This window comes from Rutilus rutilus, assembly GCF_951802725.1.
Source record: "Rutilus rutilus genome assembly, chromosome: 7".
Lineage (NCBI taxonomy): Eukaryota > Metazoa > Chordata > Actinopteri > Cypriniformes > Leuciscidae > Rutilus > Rutilus rutilus.
In genome coordinates, this window is record NC_140221.1 from 5,565,795 (window position 1) to 5,588,232 (window position 22,438).

Below are 22,438 nucleotides of genomic sequence, written 5' to 3' on the forward strand. Positions count from 1 at the left end.
GTTGTGTGATGTTTGTGTAACTCAACATGCATTCAATGTGTTTATTTGGAATGGTACACTACCATACTTCCACTATTTTTGTAGTATGCATATTATTGTGCGTAGTATTTGAACAAAGTACACACATGAGCCAAAACATTATGGCTACCTGCGTAATATGCCTTTGGTCCTCCAAATAAGTGCTGACCCGCAGAGGCATGGACTCTACAAGACCCCTGAAGGTGTTTGTGGTGTCTGGCACCAAGACGTTAGCAGAAGATCCTTCAAGTCCTGTAGGTTGCGAGGTGGAGCCGCCATGGATCGAACTTGTTGGACCAGCACATCCCACAGATGTTCAACTGGATTTAGATCTGGGTAATTTGAAGGCCAGGGCAACACTTTTAGCTCTTCATCATGTTCCTAAAACCATTCCTCAAAAATGAGGCCACTTCCACCAGGGAACACCATTGTCAAGACGAGGGTGTACCTGATCTGCAACAATGTTTAGGTAGATCCCACATGTCAAATTTACATCCACATAAATGGCTGGACCCAGGATTTCTCAGCATCACACTTCTTCCACAGGCTTGTCGTCATCCCACAATACATCCTGGTGCCATGACTTCCCCCAGATAAATGGTGCACACGTACATGGCCATCTGTCCATGTGATGTAGGAAAATGGGAATGAAAACGGGACTCATCGGACTAGGTGACCATCTTCCACTGCTCCAGTTCTGACGCTCACGTGCCCATTGTAGCCGCTTTCAATGGTGGACCGGGGTCATCATAGTCTTGATAGTCTGTGGCTACGCAGCAGAGTGCGCTACTCTATGTGTTGTGACACAATCCTCCCATGCATATTTAAAATTTTGTATCATTTGTGCCCCAGTAGACCTTCTGTTGGCTTGGACCAGACGGGATAGCTTTTGTTGCCCTCGTGCATTGATGAGCCTTGGTCGCCCAACACCCTATCGCCAGTTTGGGGTTTGTCCGTCCTCGGACCACGGTTGGTAAATTCTCACCACTGCTGACTGGAAGCAACCCACAAGCCTTGCCATTTCAGAGATACTCTGATCCAGTTATAATTTGGTCCTTGTCAAAGTGGCTCAGATCTTTATTCCTGCCCATTCCTCAGATTGTTTGCTCATCATTAAATCTACGCAGACCTTAATATGTGGCCTTGTTAGAAGATTATCAACTTTCCATTTCACTGGTGACTGGCCATAATGTTTTGGCTCATCAGTGTATGTTGGGAATGCCAGGATGACCTGTGAAACAATACAGTGTGTACAGTATATTAAACAGAACACAATGTTTGGAGTGCCATATCATATCCCATAATATGCGTTCAATGTGAACCGACTGAACAAGAACACTGCAAAAAATGCTGTTCTTACTTAGTATTTTTGTGTTGTTTCCAGTCCAAAAATCTAAAAATTCTTAAATCAAGAAGTATTTACTAGAGAAGTAAAACTACATAAGAAATTATTTTTTGTTTTCAGATAAACAGTAAGTAACTTAAGTAATTTTTGCTTAAAACAAGCTAAATTATCTGCCAGTGCAGTAAGAAAAAAAAACTTAATTCAAAAAAACTTAATAAAAACATAATCTTAAAACAAGATTATTTTCCTTACTGCACTGGCAGATAATTTAGCTTGTTTTAAGCAAAAATCACTTAAGATACTTTCTGTTTATCTGAAAACAAAATAGAATTTCTTATGTAGTTTTACTTCTCTAGTAAATGCTTCTTGATTTAAGAATTTTTAGATTTTTGGACTGGAAACAACACAAAAATACTAAGTAAGAACAGCATTTTTTGCAGTGAAGCAATAACCAACTGCCATTTCCTTTATACATTGGCTGTGTTTATAATGGAGTATGAGTACTGCCTTCAGTTTTTAAAGTAGGCTATATAAATAGTACACATTATGCACTATCAAACAGTATTTCGCTGCATGTGACTTCAGTTTGTGCATTTTTGATTCTACCATCTGATAAACATAATACACAATCAGCTGGGAGAGATTCACTTGTAGGTGCTTTGGTGTGATGGTACTAAATTGCAAGACTGTAAACTGTCCACCATAACAGGTATGTACGTTTTTTACATACACTTTGAGTGTTACCTTCCTGGTATACAAGCTAGGTCAACCTGGACCTGACTACCGGTCAAAAATTTAGAAAAGTTACGATTTTTACACGTTTTCTCTTATGCTCACCAAGACTGCATTTAATATTGTGACAGTATAGCCTAATATTGTAAAATCTTAAATAACTTTCAGCTTTTTTGCTTGAATATATTTTAAAATGCAATTAATTCCTGAATTACTCCAGTCATTACTCCAGTCTTCAGTTTTATGTAAAAAAAAAAAAAAAATCAGACTTGGAAAAAAATAAGAAACTTCTATCAATAGGCCTATTACTTAACGATTCCTAACTTTTGACCAGTTTATAACCAGCAAAACAGGTAGAAGCAACATATTGCAGGCAATCTGGGCATTGTTGAAAAGAAGTAATCAACGGCTTCTGACTGTTTTTCTGAATGTTATTAATGACACTAAATGATTTACATTTTACAGCTGCCTGGGACGGATTATTCGGGAAAATGCATGTCATCAGGCTGAGCGTCAAATATCAGTACAAAGAAGAGAAAGGAGGTTTGTTGTCAGTCATAACTACTGAGAAAATGAATAATTCAGTCACGGCAAACCTCCAGGTAATCACCGGAAGTGAAAAACTAGACAAAAATACGTTATTTATCTGTCCATCCGCTGTGATAAGTTGTCCTGGCTGTATGTTTTTTATACAGCCAGGTTTTTGTCTTATTCGTCTTCAGACTATTCAATTGTGATGTCTTTTATAACTATTGACATGGCTGCATTAATTTTTATTAACTCAGATTGTAAAACAGTCATGTCATCTCACCTTTGAATAGATAAAATGCACATTCAAAGTGAAGCGAGCATTAATCTGGTCATCTATTTTTATTGCAGTGCTTCAAAATCTACCCAGCAGGGAGCACTATAGTTACTAGAACTGTTCATGTATAAATCCAGCAATCTTAAAGGGATAGTTCACTTTAAAATGAAAAATGATGTCATCATTTACTCACCCTCAAGTTGTTTCAAACCTGTATGAATTTCTTTCTTCTGCTGAACACAAAGGAATGAAAAATGTCAGTAACCAAACAGTTAACTGGAACCACTGACTTCCATAGTTAACTGTTTGGTTACTGACATTCTTCAAAATATCTTCCTTTGTGTTCAGCAGAAGAAAGAAATTCATACAGGTTTGAAACAACTTGAGGGTGAGTAAAGGATGACAGAATTTTCATTTTAAAGTGAACGATCCTTTTAAGAAAAGTCAAATTTATTAAACTATGAGGGAGCAGAAGTTTTCAAGATCCCTTCCATGTAATGAGCTCAACTGAGAATCTATATTCTATCTGTGACACTTTACAATAAGGTCTCATTTGTTAACTTTGTTCATTAACTAACATGAACTAACAAATATATTATTGCAGCATTTATTAACCTTTGTTAGTTGATAAAAACGTTCATGCTCATGCTAGTTCACAGTGCATTAACTATTGTCAACACAACTTCTGATATTAAAAATGTATTAGTAAATGTTAAGATTAGCATCAACTAAGAATAATAAATGCTGTAAAAGTGTTCATTGTTAGTTCACGTTAACTGATGTAGTTAACAAATGAAACCTTATTGTAAAGTGTTACCGCTATATCAATATGAATATGAGTGCAGAAAGGAGACTAATAATTGTCTTTGTTTCATTTTAGAACTGCATCTCCAGTCTCCATCACAGGAAGAGGAAGAGAAACCTATTTATTGTCAGCTGAACCCTTAAGAAATCAGTCTAAAAAAGAGAACAGCTATTCACTCTCACAGACGGGGTGAAACCTCAGCAAAAAAAGACAAGAAAGAGAGGAGGGAGGAAGTAACAGCACATGTCTCACAAGTTCTTGAGAGACAGAGAGATAGAGAGTGCAAGAGACCAAGGGCGTAGCCTGTACCATCACTTAACATTTTTGGAACCACAAATATACGAGGTAAGAAACAGAGGAAAAAATGAAACTGAACAGAAAGGAAGGAAGGGATGTTTTGTGTGACGGGTGTTGTGAGGTTTAGAAATGAAGAGAGGGGTGGGCACGCATATGGGCCTTCAGGCCTAGATGGGCTCCGTAGACATGCTAACTTTGTTTCGGCATGAGGATTTCTTAAGTTTGTTTGTCTAAGTGTCAAGTGGTGCACCCTGATACATTAACCAAAGGTAATTAACCATGGTGTGAATTTTTTTTTTTTTTTTTTTGTAGATCTTGTGTGTGTATATTGAATGGCATAGCAAAGTTCACTGATCACATTAAATCAACAAAGCATGTTTATTTAATTTATCTTTTTCACTAATTCATGTTTTTGAAAACTGTATATGATGTAAAGTTGACTTTACTTTTTTTGACACATAAAACTATTAAGCAAATTTTAGAGAAGAACAAAAGTGCTAAAGGTTAAAAAAAGCCTTTATGCAAAGTACTTTCACACAAGTCAAAACTGAAATTTGATTTAAATAGTTATATGTATAAACTATATATGTGTGTGTGTGTGTGTGTGTGTGTGTGTGTATAAATATATATATATATATATATATATATATATATCATTTTATATATATATATATATTTATGTATTTATATACACATACTATTTATATATTTATAATTACATACAATTGGGTGGTTGACAAATAACAAGTTCACGATTCATTTTTTTGACCATATAATGATATGGTCCAAAAAATGAATCGTGAACTTGTTATTTGTCAACCACCCAATTGTATGTAATTGTGCTGATTAAAGCTAGCCTAAACTGAAAGCTATGGCAAAACTATAGAAAAGGGAAATAGCTGAGATTGTGGAAGCATAATATCTAATGGCATTTCTATTCAAATCAGAATGGCATCGTGGGACCTGTCCGTCAGTCTAGAGGAACTGGGATCGGAGGCACCACCTCTTAAAGTCAGCGTCACCTCGGACCTACATATTGGTGGAGTCATCCTTAAAGTTGTGGAAAAGTCACGTGAGTTTTTGATGTCTGATTTATTATAAGATGTTTATGCGATTGCTAAGGGCATTATAGGATTGTTGATTTCAGACACAAGTCTCTGACACAGAGTCTAATACCCCGTGCACATTGTATGATTTTGGGCTGACGAAAGATGACCAATCGTCGCAATGTCTGTGGTCGTGGCTCCTACGACCGTGTCAGAATTTTCTGACAGTGTCAGAAATGTAGAATGATCATGTCACAGTGTGTTTTCTGCTATGACCTACGTCCACTGACTATAAATGTGCAACATGAAATGGCGTATTGATCAACTAGACATGGTGCTAAAACTTAAAACTACTTACCTCAAGCTCCGAGTCCATATTCTCCTCTTGATGTTTTATTAACAAGGTTCGGGAGGAACACGTTCAAATGAACAAACAATCAAGTCATTCCAACCAGCAGTCAGCAAGCAGTAATCAACTCAATCAGCATGATTAAAGGCCTATAAATACACACAGTCGACTCACCCATATTCCTCCACAGTTTTCAGCATCCCTCCAGCACCCCATCTCCTCACACTTGCCTGGTTATCTTCCTAACCAAGAGATACGGGGGGAGTACTCTGGGTTCGGGCCCAATTTCCGAGCTCAGAGCCCTCCCCCCCGGACAGAACGCCAAATATGCATAACTATTTATAATCTGATCATTCGTAAGTGTGAACTCGTGAATTTCCCTTCATCCTCTTTTTTTCAGCGCACATAAAAACCACAATTGTGATTCATCTTGCTCTATTTATTAACCTTTAGTCCATGCTGATGATGTTTTATTCTTCTATACTAACTATACTAAATAAACCAATACTGATGACTCACTTAGTAAGACAACAACAAACCACCACTTTCTCTACACACACAAGTCATGATCAAAATTACACTACAGATTGTTTTTGTTTGCTAACCACCGTTTAAATCCTGGGTTTCAGTTTATTTTGATGGTCCCTTTAACACATTCTGTTGACTGTAAGTAATGTTGCACCTACTGTATATGTCTACTAACTCTCATTAGATTTTTAGTAGAGTATTCGTAGACTGGTAGGGTTAGGGTTAGAATAAGTTGACATGTACATGCAAAGTTACTTATAGTCAGCAGAATGTCTGTTGGAGGAGCATTATAATAAAGAGTTGGCAAATATCAAGCAGACAGTCTAGTAATACTATAATGAGAGTTAGTTGACATGTAGTTGCAAATTTACTTATAGTCAACAGAATGTTCAAAAGGGACCATCAAAATAAAGTGTTACCAAATCCTGCATGTAATGCAGCTCAACGTCATCGAACCTGTCACAGATCGATGATGTAAAAGTCCAGATGAGTCTTCTTGCATGCGTCCGTTTTTAACGCTTCTAGACTGCCGTACAGTCTGACATTAATGACAACTGAGATCCTACAGTGTGACGTGGCTTACAGCGGGGATCATGTTCGTGCAGTCTGACAAGCAACAGTAAAGGATTAAATTATAAATTGTACAGTGTAGGCTTAAGTCAAGTCTCAAGTCTTTCCAAACAAAGTCAAAGTCAATTTTCACTATACCCTGTTCAACGAGAGCATACAACGAACAGCAACTGGATTGAAACACTCAACTAAACGAACAAAAAAGTATCTTAAAAGTAGAACATATGAACATTGAGTAAATAATAGATTTTTTTTTAAATCTCTGCCATTTCCCAACTCATTAATATTTGCACATATTCAAACATCACAAATTTGACATCACCAAATGCTCTAATTTTTTTTTTTTAGACATTCTTCATCCTCATTTGTGTTTCACACAAAATGTGTTTGAAACGAGATGAGGGTGATGACAGAGTTTTCTTCTCTTCTGTAGAAATAAAGAGGGATTGGTCCGATCACGCTCTGTGGTGGGAGCAGAAGCAGCAGTGGTTGCTGAAACCGTCCTGGACGCTGGATAAATGTGGAATTCATGCAGACGCCCGACTCTTCCTCACGCCCCAACACAAGCCCCTGCGGCTGCTAATGCCCAACGCCATCAGCGTCCGCCTGAGAGTCTGCTTCTCCAGCCCTGTGTTCCGCACCGTCATGGGCATTTGCAAACTCCTGAGTGAGTGATGAGTTGAGCTTCTGGCTTTGAGATCATCTACCCAGCTAACAGGGAACGTTCTCAGAAACGTTTGGCCAGCGTTCTGGCAAGGTTCCGTCAAAGTTATGAACAAACGCTCTTCCGGTAACCTGTGCAAGAAACAGTCAGTGTCTACAATAGATGGAAGCTTTACATCAGCTCCAAACCAAACATGGTTTAATTTGATTTAAACTATTTAAAGAATAGTTTTAATGGTGCTTCAATATTTCTGATTGAAAACTACTGCATGACACCTGTATATTACATTTGTTTTCTCTCTTTTAGACATACGCCACCCAGAGGAACTATCCCTACTTTGGCCAGTAGAAGGGAAAAAGAAAAAGAAAGATAAAGATGTTGAGGCAGAGGTGTATGACATCACCTGCTCACCACTTCCTTCAAGTGAGCTATACACATAAAGAAAATATTAATTCCAAACCAATTCACATTACGTAAGACCCACTGTGCTAGGACTTATTTAGCATACTTAACTGTTGCTAGAATCAGAAATGGAAACAGAATGACCGTTATTTCCATTTATGGTTACACAAACACACTCACAAGGATTTTGTCTTGGTGGCAGGAGCTTGTAGTGAATAAAGTGAAATTAAAATAATTCAATTTTATGTGTATATCACAGTACAAACACCTTTCATCATTATAATACCTGCACAATTTATTCATTAACTCAAGTAAAGTTCATGTAAATCTGCTCTAAAATTACATTTGTATGTTTAGTTATTATTATTATATATATATTTTTTATATATATTTGCTAATTTGTGCAATTGCAGGCACCATCCTGAAGCTTGCCAATGGCATGCCTGCTTTCTATGCTGAATCTCCTGAAACTGAGGCTGTGTACAAGATGCTGGCGGTCAGTCAGCCTCCCCCGGCCCCAGAGACCATTGCTAAAATGTACCGGACAACTAATGTAATGGAGAAAGCACAAATTAACAGCAGGTAGAGTAATACGCTAAATGCAACATGCAGCATACAGGGCCACTAAATTCATAATATTACAGAATATAGAATATTGAAATACAGAATATTGCGTGTGTGAAAGTTTTCTATACGGTGCACTCAGAAAGTATTCAGAACCCATACATTTTTCACATTTTGCTTTGTGCAGCCTAATGCCAAAACACCATATACAACAAAGCAAAAACAGATTTGTGATAACTTTGCAAATTAATTTAAAAGATACAAATTTTTTCTAAAAATAAAGGTTCCAAAAGGGTTTTTTCGCAGTGATGCCATAGAAGAACCATTTTTGGCTCCCCAAAGAACCTTTCAGTGAACAGTTCTTGTTGTGAAGAACATTAATAATCTATAAAATCTTTTTTGACTATAAAGAACGTTTAGTGGAATCGTTTAGTGATTTCACAGAGCTACAGGTACTTCACTGAACCACCAATGACAATACCTTTATTTTTAAGAGTGTATGTTGAAGCTTTGCATACCTGGCTTTGGGGGATTTTCTGCCATTCTTCTCCACTGATCCCCTTGAGTTCTGTCAGGTTGGATGTGGACCCACATTTCCAGGTTTCTCCAAGTCCAAGGCTTTGTTTGGACCATACATGACATTCTCAGAGTTGCCCCTTAGTCACTCTTGCATTGTCTTGGCTTTGTGCTTAGGATCGTTTGAAGTTGAACCAATGGCCCAGTATGAGGTCCTGAGTGCTCTAGACCAGGCTTTCAATAAGGATATCTTTGTGTTTTGCTGCATTCAGATTTCCTTCTACCCTGACCAGTCCCTTGGTCTCAGAAAACATTTCACCATTAGGCTACAACATGGCAAATAGTGAAAAAATTAAGCGGTCTGAATACTTTCTGAGTCCACTGTGCATTTTCTGCTCACCATTTTACTATAAGCAATAATGGTCCAATGGTAATTAATATTTTTTGGACATTTATCATGGCAGTACTTTTTTAGGTATTATTGGTAACATGTAAATACCATGGTACAAGAATATGGTATTCATTCAGTCTATTCATCAATGTTATACCATCAGTGTGATACCAGTCTGATAACATCACACAGTACCTGCACATTTAGGATTTTATCAGTAGATACATGACCCCAGCTACAGTTGCATACAATGCGCATTGTAAAAAAAAATCTATTATAATATGCTGTAATGATAATATCTCTGCTCAGGTGGTTGGATTCGTCCCGTTCTCTCCTACAACAGGGAGTCAAAGAAAATGATAAACTCCAACTGCGTTTCAAATACTACAGCTTTCACGACATCACACCACAGGTAGGCATGATGCCATCAGTCTGTTCTTCATGTGTTTCTCAATTAGAAAACAGATTTGTGTTTTTAGTGTTTGGCCAAATAACCATCAAATGCGTGCAAAATGAGCAAAAAACAGCTTTAACCAGTAAATATCATTACAACCCATCACATTATTTAGGTTAAATATTTTGTCCGATAATCTGTAAAACAGTGATAACTCAGATTTGTCACCAACAACAGAATTTAACAATGTAAATATAAAAATAAACTTAATAAAACACTTTATTTATTTGAAACTTAATTCTGTCTCTACTTAAACAAGTCAGACTTTGATGATGTCACTAACTCAAATATGAAGTTTTTTTTTAAATAGTATTTTTCATAAAATGTATAATCTACAGACAGTAAAAACAGCAATACTTATTTTTTAACAAAAAACTTTTTATAAACAGTAAAATCGAAATAATGTTTCTTTTGTCCTCTTCTCCCCCATACAAATTATGAAACATTTGATCCTGATATGTACCTGTCAGACTGATGTGGTGCGCCTGACACAGCTGTATGAGCAGGCGAGGTGGGCCCTCCTGCTGGAAGAAATTGAATGCACTGAAGAAGAGATGATGGTCTTTGCTGCCTTACAGGTATAGGTGATGGAAAGCAGATATCAATGCATCATACTCATGAACATTTATCTAAACACAACTGAAGCTTAAGTGAAAGTTATTCAGTTATTCAGAAAGTTTTTATGATCTTTGTGTGTTTGTGTGTGTGATCACATCAGTACCACATTGGGAAAGTGTCTCTAACGGAGCAGTTTGTGGCATCCAGTCCGGCTATGGATGATCTAGATTCAGCTCTACAGTGCCTGGAGGTGAAAATGGAAGGAGAGAGCAGTGCGGACGACATGCTGGTCAGTTTCATGACATACACACATCTGTCTATAAATTACAGAAACGTCTTGTCTGTCTGTCTGTCAGTCTGTGTGTGTGTCTGTCTGTCTGTTATTCGCATATCTCTCGAACTGTTAGTCCGATGGATTTCAAACTTGACAGGTGTCTTGCTATGGGCATGAGTAAGTGCAGTGCAAAGTTTGACGTTGTTTGGATTAGAAATGCAAAAGATATCTTTAAATATATATCGGTAAAAGAAGCACAAACTGGCTTTTGCCGCTCTAGCCGCTGGCCACTCCCCCTCTCACACACACACTGAGTGAGCACAGCGCAGGACCAGAGACAGAGAGGGTCGAAGAAAGCAGCGGAGCTTAAGTAGCGTTTTCTCAGAGTTCACTGTGTAGCCTGCTCCCTCAATCGTGTAGTTCAATTTTCCACATTTATTGTATGTCATTATGTCAGTATCAGCATTTGCTTTCTACCATGCACAAATAAAAATGTCACTGAACTTTTGCTGTGTAATTGTAACAATGAGCACTCAAATACACCAAACCAACAATTACTAAAAACTGATTTTGCACGGGCACTTTGCACTGCTCCCTGAATCGACGCGCTTATTCATTTGTGGATGTTAACTGAATCTGTAAGTCAGCTATGCCGTTTACTCCTGAATATTATATTTCATTCTGGTGCGCTTAACGTTATCGCTACTGTGTAATAGTAGCCTATGCTATTCACCAACTAAACATATCCTATTCAATGCGTTCACAGTCTCTTTCACGGGCATCATTTGTAGAAGCCTATACACAAACTGTTTGCTCAAGCATAGCGTTTTCTCTGAGTTCACTGTGTGCTGTCTACCATGCACAAATAAAAATGTCACTGAACTTTTGTTCTAGTGCCTTTAACAATAGAGAACAGGCACATATTTAAATTCTCACAAAAAATAAATGCAAGGACAAGACTACACCAAACCAATTGCATATGACAAAACTGACAGACAGGCCTACAGGATCAGGATAAACACCAGGGAAGTTAACAAAACAAGCATAGAGCGAGCATAGATATAAAACAAGTAACAAGGAGAGAAGCAAAAACAGGTCAGAAACCAGTTGCTGATGAGAATCAGCTGTGTTCTGCCACCACGTGGAGAAAAGAAACAAAAACAATGCAAAGAAAAGGCAGAAAAGACAGTAATCCAACCCAAGTGTTGACAAATATTGACTTTTAGATATTAGAATAATGACCTTTAAGCATGATTTCAAATCAATTTTAAACTGATATTTATGAATACTCTTGTCACAGTTCATAGTGGTTTTGTTTATTTTTTGTTTACTCGAGACATATCATCATAAAATATGATGATATTGGAAAAGTAATTTGATGTTTCAAACCATCCCAAAATCATAATTTTGGTGATAGTCACAAAGTCACTTAGCTGTATGGGTCATGTAATGACTTAAATGACTGTTGGCATCTCTAACATCTCAAATGTCCATACAGGAAACAATGACAGCGCCAGAACTACATGACTACTTGAAAATATTCAGGTAAGACACAAATCCCAGCCCCCCTCCAACATGCATACCTCACATTTGTTTTTGTGGGAAACTCAATTCAGACACATATTCAGTTCTGACAATATAGTAACATAGCTAGATAATTTTGATATTATGTTTAAACTGTGTAGCCAAAGGAATTTTTTTTCTCCTCCTGCATCCAGGGAAGTTTTTCCTTTTTTGCCACAGTGTGTATTCACAACGTGTATTGTGAAAAGTGCTATAAAAACAACCCTCACGTTTTACGACTAATATCCCTGTGGTTTTACCTTCTCTCAGACCGAAGAGGTTGACACTGAAAGGATATAAACAATACTGGTTTACATTTAAGGATACGACCATCTCCTACTACAAGAGTAAAGAGGAAAGCTGTAAAGAACCAATTCAACAGATGAACCTTAAAGGTGATCACACACTCATCTATTAAAACATGTATGTACTTGTCACACAGACGCACAACAAGTCTCTCATCAACACAGGTTGCGAGGTGGCCCCTGATGTAAGTGTTGCTGGGCAGAAGTTTTGTATCAGGTTGCTGATACCCGGGCCAGAGGGCATGAATGAGGTCTACTTGCGCTGTGAGCATGTAAGTCAATGATTATCTGTGTACAACAGCTCAGCTATGATATTAGTATGTATACTCATATGTGTTGGTTAGCCAATTAAAAAAAAAAAAATTCAATGGCTGGAGCATCTAGGGAGTGGCCAATTTAGTCCTGTTTGTTAATGCAAACGTCTAATGAGCCAACCACATGGCAGCGACTCATTACATAAAGTGTAATGTAAATGTAATGTAAAGGTTCTATATAGAACCCTAAATGGTTCTGTCAATCGCTTAATATATAGGATCGTTTAGGGGTTCCCATCATGGGATGGCTTTATGGATTTAGTTTTATTTAATTAATTGTGTTAATTTTTTTTAATGAATTAAGCAGCTTGTAAACATACTTTAAATCAAAATCGTTAAACATGAAACATTCTCATAAAGTGTTCTTTAAAATGAAGTCAAGAATCCTAGGGTTCTATATAGAACCCAACTGAAACCTTTTCTAAAAGTGTATGTACTGAAGTTAAGATTTCTGGCTCAGTGCAGGAGATTTATTATTATTATTATTTTTTAGAAAACTGCCATTATATGTATTATAACTGAAAACATCATAGACATAGTGTAATAAAACAAACACTGAAATTAGAATTTTTCAGGTTTTCTTACCTTTATTCTGAAAGATGAAGAAGTCATAAAGAAGAAGTTATGGAAGCAAAATAGCCTAAAATCTCAAAGTTGACTAGCAGTGTTGGGGTTTAGTGCATGACAGTGCATGAGTTACGTAATCAGATTACTTTTTAGAAAGTAACCAGTAAAGTAATACATTACTTTAAATTTACAAGAAAATATCGGAGTAACTTTTTCAAATAAATAACGCAAGTTACTTTGTTTTCCTATTTATTAATTTACACATCTCCTGTTCCCATGTTGAGGTGTTGTGTGCGCTGTGTGAACGTGATGCTAGTTCTAGACTAAATGTGAGCATGCATTTACTCATCTCACTTGCACAAAAACAGATTCAGTAGGCCTATTCCTCAAAATAAAAGAGCCTGAGGCTTATTCATTTCACTTTTGGTGGGAAAGGACCTTTACATTTGCCTAAAATGTAACTTTTAAAAAACAAGCAAGCCCAGCCCAGGTGAGAAAAATTGATGCAAAATTAATGTAATGCATAACTTTCCACAAAAGTAACTAAGTAATGTAATTAGTTACTTCTTAGGGAGTGACACTATTGTCACTATATATCAGTTATGTTTGTTAGTTTCGTTTTCATGGACTTTTAGTTTGTTTTCATTCATCACATGTATTCCTTTGTTTGAGTTGTGCTGCCAGGCGATGAAACACTATAGACTGAACACGCAATAGGCATGTGCATGACGTCTTCAGAGATTCGCGTTTTTGTTGTTTACACAGAGACCGTTTTCAAAAACTTGCACTTTGAAACCCGTTTATAAAATTTTGTGTTTTCAGGACCCCAAAATGGTGTTGTCATGTAAATAAACGGCTAAAACGCATAAAAAGTTTTACGTTTTTAGTTGAAAACGGTGTCGTGTAAACAGCCCCGTTTCTCACCTTCACTCAGTGTTCGTCTGTATCTCCTGTTGGATGTTTATTAAACTCTGCATTTGAACTCTGTTCCTGATCATCGTCTGTCTGTCTGTCTGCACCTTGCTAGTAGCAATATTGTAATGCATTACTTTTAAAAGTAACTTTCCCCAACACTGTTGACCAGTGCCTGAAAAAACAACAGTTTTGCCTGTAGTGTTTGGCCTTAAATCTAAATCTTCAATTTAAATCTAATTGTAAAATATAAATTCTATGTACATCTTCAAATTAAGTGTAAATCCCAAGTAAAAATATTAAATATATAAATGTATAAAATGTATAATGTTTTAAATGTAAATGTTGAATTGCTTAGTTTCCAGTGAAATATGTTCCCCGAGCTGGGCTTTGTGTACCATTAATCAATTGTGTACAATACCAGTAATATTGCTGGTTTTCACATTCAACATTCTAGAGTTTACAAAGAATTGTGTATAAAAAAATTCAAATAAAAAAAGTCCTGTGAGCTGCAGGTCTGTGGGTTTACATACAGTAGAAAATGTCCAGGGGTGTGTTTCCTAAAGCATTGTGTGCCTAATTAGATTGTAGAGCTTAAACAAATATTAGATCCTTCTGACATGCCAGGAATATTGGATCCAGTCTCGACCAAATCCCATCAGAAGATATCCTTTTTGTTTGGTTTTAAAAAAGCAATAAAACTCTGACTCTTTCTTGTTCGTAGGAGCAACAGTACAGCCGATGGATGGCAGCATGTCGTTTGGCCTCGAAAGGCAAGACTTTGGCTGACAGCTCCTTCTCTAGTGAGGTGCAGAGCATCCAGTCATTCTTGGCCATGCAGAAAACCACACCTAGTAATAACACAGCTCAGACAGATGAGAGTATTAATACACACAGCCTCGTCTCTCCACGCTACCAGAAGAAGTACAAACCCAAACAGGTACCACGTTTAAGGGTCATTGGAATACACTTGAATTAGTCTTTAGAGTGACGTTTCATCCCTGCTTTTTTTGTTCCTCTTGAACTTCATCTCTCTCTCCCTTTCTCTCTTGTTCAGCTCACGCCGAGAATCCTGGAGGCCTATCAGAATGTAGCTCAGATCTCATTAACAGATGCCATTCAGAAGTTCCTTCAGATCTGGCAGGCTCTGCCTGACTTTGGCCTCTCTTATGTTGTAGTGAGGTGAGTTTAGTAAAACTTGTTTGTAGGCAGAGCCTGTCATGCACCACTAGTCTAATGGTCTAATGGTGTAATTTTATAGTATGCATGAGGGCCAGGTTCAGATCCTAACACAGATAATATGACATTTATTTTCCCGCTGATTAAAGGGATAGTTCACTTTGAAATAAAATTTTGGTATGTTTTAGCTTACCTCAAGGGCATCCAAGATGTAGGTGTCTTTGTTTCCGCAGTAGTTTCAATTTTGATATTTTTAGGTCAAACCGTTCTTGTCTGTCAGTCATATAATGCAGGTCGATGGTCACTGGCTCAAAACACAAGCACAGAGTCCAAATTAAAACAATTCCCCATCGTCCAAATTAAACAATTCCCCATCGTAAGTACACATTGATGGCCTAAGACACGAAACGAGCGGTTTGTGTGAGAAAACGAACAGTATTTATATCGTTGTTATCTCTTGAACACAGCACACGTCCAAATGATCTGACGGCGCGGGCGGGTATAGATATGTAAATAGATGTCGCCTTCGCTACTGCAGTTCATTGGAACGAAACCGTAGCCAAGGCGACATCTATGTATATATCTATACCCGCCCGCGCCGTCAGATCATTTGGACGTGTGCTGTGTTCAAGAGATAACAACGATATAAATACTGTTCGTTTTCTCACACAAACCGCTCGTTTCGTGTCTTAGGCCATCAATGTGTACTTATGATGGGGAATTGTTTCATTTGGACGATGGGGAATTGTTTTAATTTGGACTCTGTGCTTGTGTTTTGAGCCAGTGACCATCGACCTGCATTATATGACTGACAGACAAGAACGGTTTGACCTAAAAATATCAAAATTGAAACTACTGCGGAAACAAAGACACCTACATCTTGGATGCCCTTGAGGTAAGCTAAAACATATCAAAAATTAATTTCAAAGTGAACTATCCCTTTAATGGCTTCAACAGAAATATGTACCATCCATTTATAACCTTAAAGTAGGTCTATCTTGAAACATTTAAAGGGACAGTTCACCCAAAAATTAAAATTCTGTCATTAATTCCTCACCTTCATGTCGTTCCAAACCCGAAAGACTTCGGAACACAAATGAAGATCTTTTAAATGAAATCTGAGAGATTTCTGTCCCTCAATTGACAGCTACAAAACTGCCACTTTCAAGCCAATGCGCATTCACACAACAACGTCTGCTCTCGCTTCAACACAACACACACGTGTCGTGGTGCTCTCATGCGTGCGTTGGAGATTAATATTTTGTAAATAAAGTGGTAAATTGTTTTTTGCGCAAACAAAGCACTTGCATCGCTTCATAAAATTGAGGTTGCACCACTGGAGTCACATTGATTACTTTAATACTTTGAATACTTTTAAAAGTCTTTACTACCTTTCTGGGGCTTGAAAGTGGTAGTTGCGTAGCTGTCAATGGAGGGACAGAAATCTCTCAGATTTCATTTGAAAGATCTTCATTTGTGTTCCAAAGATGAATGAAAGTCGTACGGGTTTGGAACAACATGAGGGAGAGCAATTAATGACAGAATTTTCATTTTTGGGTGAAATATTTGATTTCATTTTTAGAAAATGAAAGAAACCTAAACCCAACTGTGCTCTATTCTGTTTGATGTAACACTTTACCTTTAACTATTTAGAAAACAATATACATTTTGATACCATTTGAATTAATGCATGACAAAAGATTGCATATTACTAACAGTAAATGTTATTAATAATAATACCGATACTGCGGAGTAAAAGAATCTAAGCAAAATAATCAATTACAATCAGAAACAGCATGTACAATTTCTGTCCACATAAATGCAGGTTTAAGGGTTGCCGCAAGGATGAGGTGCTCGGCATTGCCAATAATCGTTTAATCCGTATTGACCTGAGTGTTGGAGATGTTGTGAAAACCTGGAGATACAACACCATGAGGCAATGGAATGTCAACTGGGACATCAAACAGGTAATCTGTCTTTTTGTATATTATGAGGTTTTTGTAGTGCAAAAGCTTCTTCCAAGCTCTCGGATTGATATCAAATATCACTGTCAAATAATAAATCCCTTCCCTATCTGTACCAGGTTGCCATTGAGTTTGATGGCAATGTGAACATCGCATTTAGCTGTGTAACTGCAGATTGTAAGATTGTCCATGAGTACATCGGCGGCTACATCTTCATGTCTACACGAGGACGAGAGCAGAGTGACACCCTGAATGAGGAGCTGTTTCACAAACTGACCGGCGGCCATGAAGCTCTATGAGGGGAAAGAAAAGTCTTGGACTGGCAAAATATGAAGACAAAAAAACAAACATCTGAGAAATGTTTATTAATAACCCCAAATGCATTTCTGAGGCCATTCATGAGTATTTACCTGAAAAAACCAACACTATTGTGTCTTCACAGGTTTGTGTGACCTGAGGTGTTAGCAATGTGGGATTTCTCTGTTTTTGTCTTATTTGGCTTTGATCATTCTTATGGTATGTTATTTTCAATGACAACACCATATCCTGTAGTTATTAAATTTCAATGTCAAACCTTGGCAGGTATTTACTTTAATTTTTTAAAGTTTAGTTTCTAATGCATCTGATTGTTATTGTTGTCTTTTTATTATATTTTAATTTGGGGGGGGGGGGGGGGGGGAAGACTGTGACTCACTCTCACACACTCACTCACTCACTCACTCACTCACCCCCGTGAGTGAGTGTGTGAGAGTATAGCTCTCTCAATTAAGCTCAATGGATCAACTTCGGAGCTCAAGCTTTTGGGTTCTTGTTTTAAGTAGCAATGAAATACCATGGTGTACAGCGTTGCCAGGCTAGGATACAATGATCAACTTTGCAGCTCAAGCGTTAAAAAGGATATACTGTGGTGACATTATTTGGCGCAGGAAACCACAATGCTAGTTTCACAAGTCTTGCACACAGAAGAAGATGAAAAAGAGCATCCTGTGCACTAAAATGAATTTTGAATCAAGTATGCTAAAGGATGGAGACTTGAATTGCAATTATATATGGATATTATTCTAAAATGAATATATTATACAAATATTGTGTATAAATAAAATATACAAATATAAAAGATTTATTCATTTTAATATGTTTAATATATTTGATGATATACACCACTTTACTGATATTAATTTGTTACGTCTTTACCGTACGTCTTTAAACGTAAAAAATAATTGCCTGGTTCTGCATTAGGAATTTAGCATTAAAACACGATTGAATTAATTAAATAAAATGTAATCACAACCACAGATTTGATTGTAGGCCTGTTTTCAAAGGTTTAGAGAGAACTGGAGAGGTAATGGACGCACACCTACTGCCTTGCCACAAACATCCCAGTAGTGATGGGAGAAACCAAGGCTGCGACTGAAATCGCATACTGTCTTAAGTACTTATTACTTTAAAAAAAGTATGTTCTATATAGTACAAATGTCTTTAGTATGAATGCAATCTGGATGTACTACATTTGCCACGCTGTCATTACGACGTTACCCACCAGTGTCAGACCTCTTCACAACCTCGCTCCACCTTACCTTTCAGATCTCTCCGTTCCTCTTCATTGGGTCTCCTCCATACACCTTCTGCCTAACCACCATGGGCCATAGGGCCTTTAGCCGTGCTTGTCCTCACCTTTGGAATTCTATCCCAGTCAAAATCCGTAATTCAGAATCGAAACTCAATTTAAAGTCAAACTTGAAACTTATATATTCAGAAATGATTACTTTATGCACTCAAATCTAGTACTTTTTTATTCTATTTATTTAGTTTTTTAAGTTGTCATGTTTGTAATTGTTGCTCTCCCTTTTTTTTTTATTGCCATTGTTATTTACTGTTATCTCTTCATTTAATATTGTTATTGTTGCTGCGACATGATGTATGGTGACCTTGAGTGATTTGAAAGACGCCTTAACCAAAATGCATTATTATTATTATTATTAAACAAACAACGTGGAGGGTGGGGGGAGCCAGGTGCAGGAGGAGCCAGATGTTGGTCCAGAAACCAGCCAAGGTGAAGGAGGAGCCAGATTTTCACCCAAATTGGCTGTGATCATCTTCAGACCATGCTGGCAAGAAGTTGTTCAATTGACCAAACCATACTCGTATAGCACATCAACAAATTTGCTCTGGCATATTGTGACGAAATTTGGTGGTACCTGTCCAGCAATCACAGTCATGACTTGAGAGTTGGCTACTTGCAGTTTCTGCACAGTGCCACCAATTGGTCAGGAGATATGACAAATTAGCTAACATTTTTTGCTACAAAACCTATGTTTTTAAATCATGCATTATAAAGGGCTTTGTTAAACTTGTTGTTCAGGTTGCACAAATATTGACACGCCTTGTAAAATAAAATGCTTATTATTTTTCAACATATGCTTCGGCTGTCATTTACTGAGAAATATTATTAAAACGATCACACTTCAGATTATGGTCCAATTCTCACTATTAGCTAACTAAACGACTTTAGCCTCATTAAACTCCTAATCACTGGTTATTAATAGTTAGAAAAGTAGTGGTTAGTTTGGGTATTGGGTAAGATTAAGCAACATGGTCATGCAGAATTTAGGCATTGTTATTGTAATAATAAACAGCCAATATCCTTATAATAGCCTATGCATGCTAATAAACAACTAGTAATGTATCATTTGTGCCAGCCTCCATTAAGCTGCTGAACAATGTGAAATAGAGCTGTGTACAATAAATATGTGAGCACTTCAGCACTTTACTTATGATCCCGTTGCAATAGGGCAACATGCAATAAACATACTAGCACCTTAGCTTATGCACTTTACACAAACTTCAGTGCAATGGAGCAATGTGCAACAACCACACTAGCACTTTAGCACTTGCACTTTAATCCATGGAACAATGCCCTTTTTTTTTTTTTTTTTTTTTTTTGTGAAGTACAATATGTCGATGCTTCTCAGGTTTTTGTCGATGTGTTTTGTGATTTGTGATTGTGATGTCTTTTGTGATGTTTTTTTATGAAGCAACTCTGCACTGTGCCCAAGCAGAATTTCCCCTTGGGGACAATAAAGTTAACCAACCTAGCCTACCTAGCTGCTACCTAGTTTATAGCGAAAATTTAACCGTAAACTAAAGTGTTACCATTAAAACTAATTAAATGAGGAGACACAGTTAACTACACATGTTAAATACTGTTTGTTTTGTATGTATCATGCAGGGTTCCTAGCAACAGTACAATCCATCACGTGATACTTGCTACTTTTCTCCGCGTTGGCCAAAATGGACCAGTCACATGTGTTTGTGATCACTGTATTGCGGGCTCACGCATCTCAGACTCTCCGTGTGCAAATACGTTTAAACTATGATACATTTCAGCATACAGATGTTTAGACTAAAAATGTTCTTAAATGTGAATGCAGCTCAGTAGGGTCACCAGAGCCATAGAGAGAGAGGAGAGAGAGTTGCGACAACGGAAGTTCAAAATGCTTGGTTGTCACGTGATTCGCGTAGCGTAGACCTCACCTCAGATAGTTCCAGGAAGTGCTTCGGCGCCAATTCAAATTGATGGAGTTAGAGATAAGAGTAGAACTTTGATTTTTGGTTGCTTGTAGTCAATAAATGAATTGATTTACAATATGTATATAATACACTGACATGTGAATGCAGTTACAGCAATGTTATTTTTAAAATATAAAAATCTGCTAATATTTAATGTTTATTGTGGTCAACCTGCCTTTGTTAACATATTTCTGGCTAACGTTACCTTGGTTAAAGACCTTGTTACAGTTGTTTTGAAGTATTTTTGTTCTTAAACTTGTATGTTATTTAAGGGAATCACGTAATGTTCACTATGGTTTCACAAGGACAGGAGACTTGCAGGTAACCAGGTGTCTTAAAAAAATCCATTGCAGACAAGTTAAATGTAGAATTTAATTAAGTGAAATTTCATTAATCTTAATGTTTACCATGCTTATGCACCCCATGCACTTATTACTATAAATTAATACATAATATATTCAATTTTACAACAAAACATGATTACACACACACACACACACACACACACACACACACACACACACACACACACACACTCACACACACACACACACACACACACACACACACACACACACACACACACACACACACACACACACACACACACACACACACACACACTATTTCCTAATTTCCTAAGTGTCCAAGTGCATTATTTCCTTTTAACATAATTAGATAAATTCATGACATACATCACTTTAATCTATAAAACCTATTTAGTTTGAATTCATTTTTAGTACATTTAAAAAATACATCTTTTACGTTTTGTTATCTTAAACCCCCCAAAATGTCAGGTTGTGCAACCGCACAAATGAACAGTCTAAAAAAGTATTTGAAATGGTGTCTTAAGAATAAAAAAATAAAATAAAATAATTCTATGGAATCATTTGAACCTTTCATATAAACAAATTAGATAAATTTCAGTAGTTTTAAAGCTGTTGAGATAATTGAAAAACTTTTGTCCAGCAATTTGCATGTCAGGGTGGCACAACTGCAAACATGGTTATTTTATTATGGTAATTACAGTATACATGATAATGCATCGTCTAGACTAGAGGAACCTTAATCATGAGTGAAAAGGTTTGTCTCTCAAATACTGGTAAAAACTGCTTTCAAGTAGGTTGGTACACTTTCCATGTCAGGTGAATTTAAACACTTAGAAATGTTTACAACTGAAACTTCTTTAAATTTCAAAAAGTCAAAAATACAGGCTACATTAGGCTACATCATTTTTGAAAAGATTTTTAAAAAAAACACCTTTTTTTAAAGTTTATTTGTCAATGACCTATGTACTGTATATATAGACTTTTGCACTGATTTAGCACAATGGGATTTATAAATGTCTAATAAACTGCACGTCAAGCATGTTGTCTGTGCTTTCCTCTATGTTGTTGTTGTTGTGTCCAAGGAGAAAATATGCTCCACTCAGCAGGAGCAAACTAAATAGAACTAAAGATGTTGTGCTAAATTGTGCGCTAATCATACTTAGGTGTATCTGCACTTTCACAAAGACCAACAATGGGAAGTTTAATGTTTATTAAAAATAAGGAGCAAGGAAAGTCTTGCAAAATCCATGGAGCTGAAACTGAAGGTGAGGCTACAGCGTCAGTGCAGGGAGTCTTCAGGATCCACTGAATCCCCTTTGTGCTTCTTGTGTTGAAAGAGATAAAGATGGGACAAATTATATACGGTAGTAGTATATATAATACAGTTATGGTATTTATTATCTATATATGGCTCTGA

At 36.9% G+C, this 22,438-nt stretch overlaps 1 protein-coding gene across 2 annotated transcripts; it reads left to right on the forward strand.

Moving 5' to 3' along the window:
• Positions 1-3,220: 3,220 nt before the first annotated feature.
• Positions 3,221-17,700, forward strand: fermt3a (FERM domain containing kindlin 3a). Of its 2 annotated transcripts, XM_084413073.1 has the most exons (16): positions 3,221-3,288; positions 3,781-4,050; positions 4,950-5,074; positions 6,929-7,162; positions 7,466-7,582; positions 7,975-8,143; positions 9,342-9,444; positions 9,957-10,064; positions 10,205-10,333; positions 11,817-11,863; positions 12,152-12,276; positions 12,352-12,458; positions 14,704-14,919; positions 15,037-15,161; positions 16,984-17,125; positions 17,242-17,700. In XM_084413073.1, exons 3-16 carry the CDS (start codon positions 4,951-4,953, stop codon positions 17,419-17,421), a joined length of 1,926 nt encoding a protein of 641 aa, XP_084269199.1. In that variant the 5' UTR covers positions 3,221-3,288; positions 3,781-4,050; position 4,950; the 3' UTR covers positions 17,422-17,700. The 2 variants fall into 2 exon arrangements, with proteins under 2 accessions (XP_084269199.1, XP_084269200.1); XM_084413074.1 differs by lacking the exon at positions 3,221-3,288 and having other exon boundaries at positions 4,048-4,271.
• Positions 17,701-22,438: the final 4,738 nt, after the last annotated feature.

Bases quoted from the DNA above. Each gene is read 5' to 3' on its own strand.
- fermt3a (XM_084413073.1), top strand. From the start codon at position 4,951: ATGGCATCGTGGGACCTGTCCGTCAGTCTAGAGGAACTGGGATCGGAG. The intron at 12,459-14,703 runs GTAAGTCAATGA...TCTTGTTCGTAG, and splicing joins TCTACTTGCGCTGTGAGCAT to GAGCAACAGTACAGCCGATG. The intron at 17,126-17,241 runs GTAATCTGTCTT...TATCTGTACCAG, and splicing joins TCAACTGGGACATCAAACAG to GTTGCCATTGAGTTTGATGG.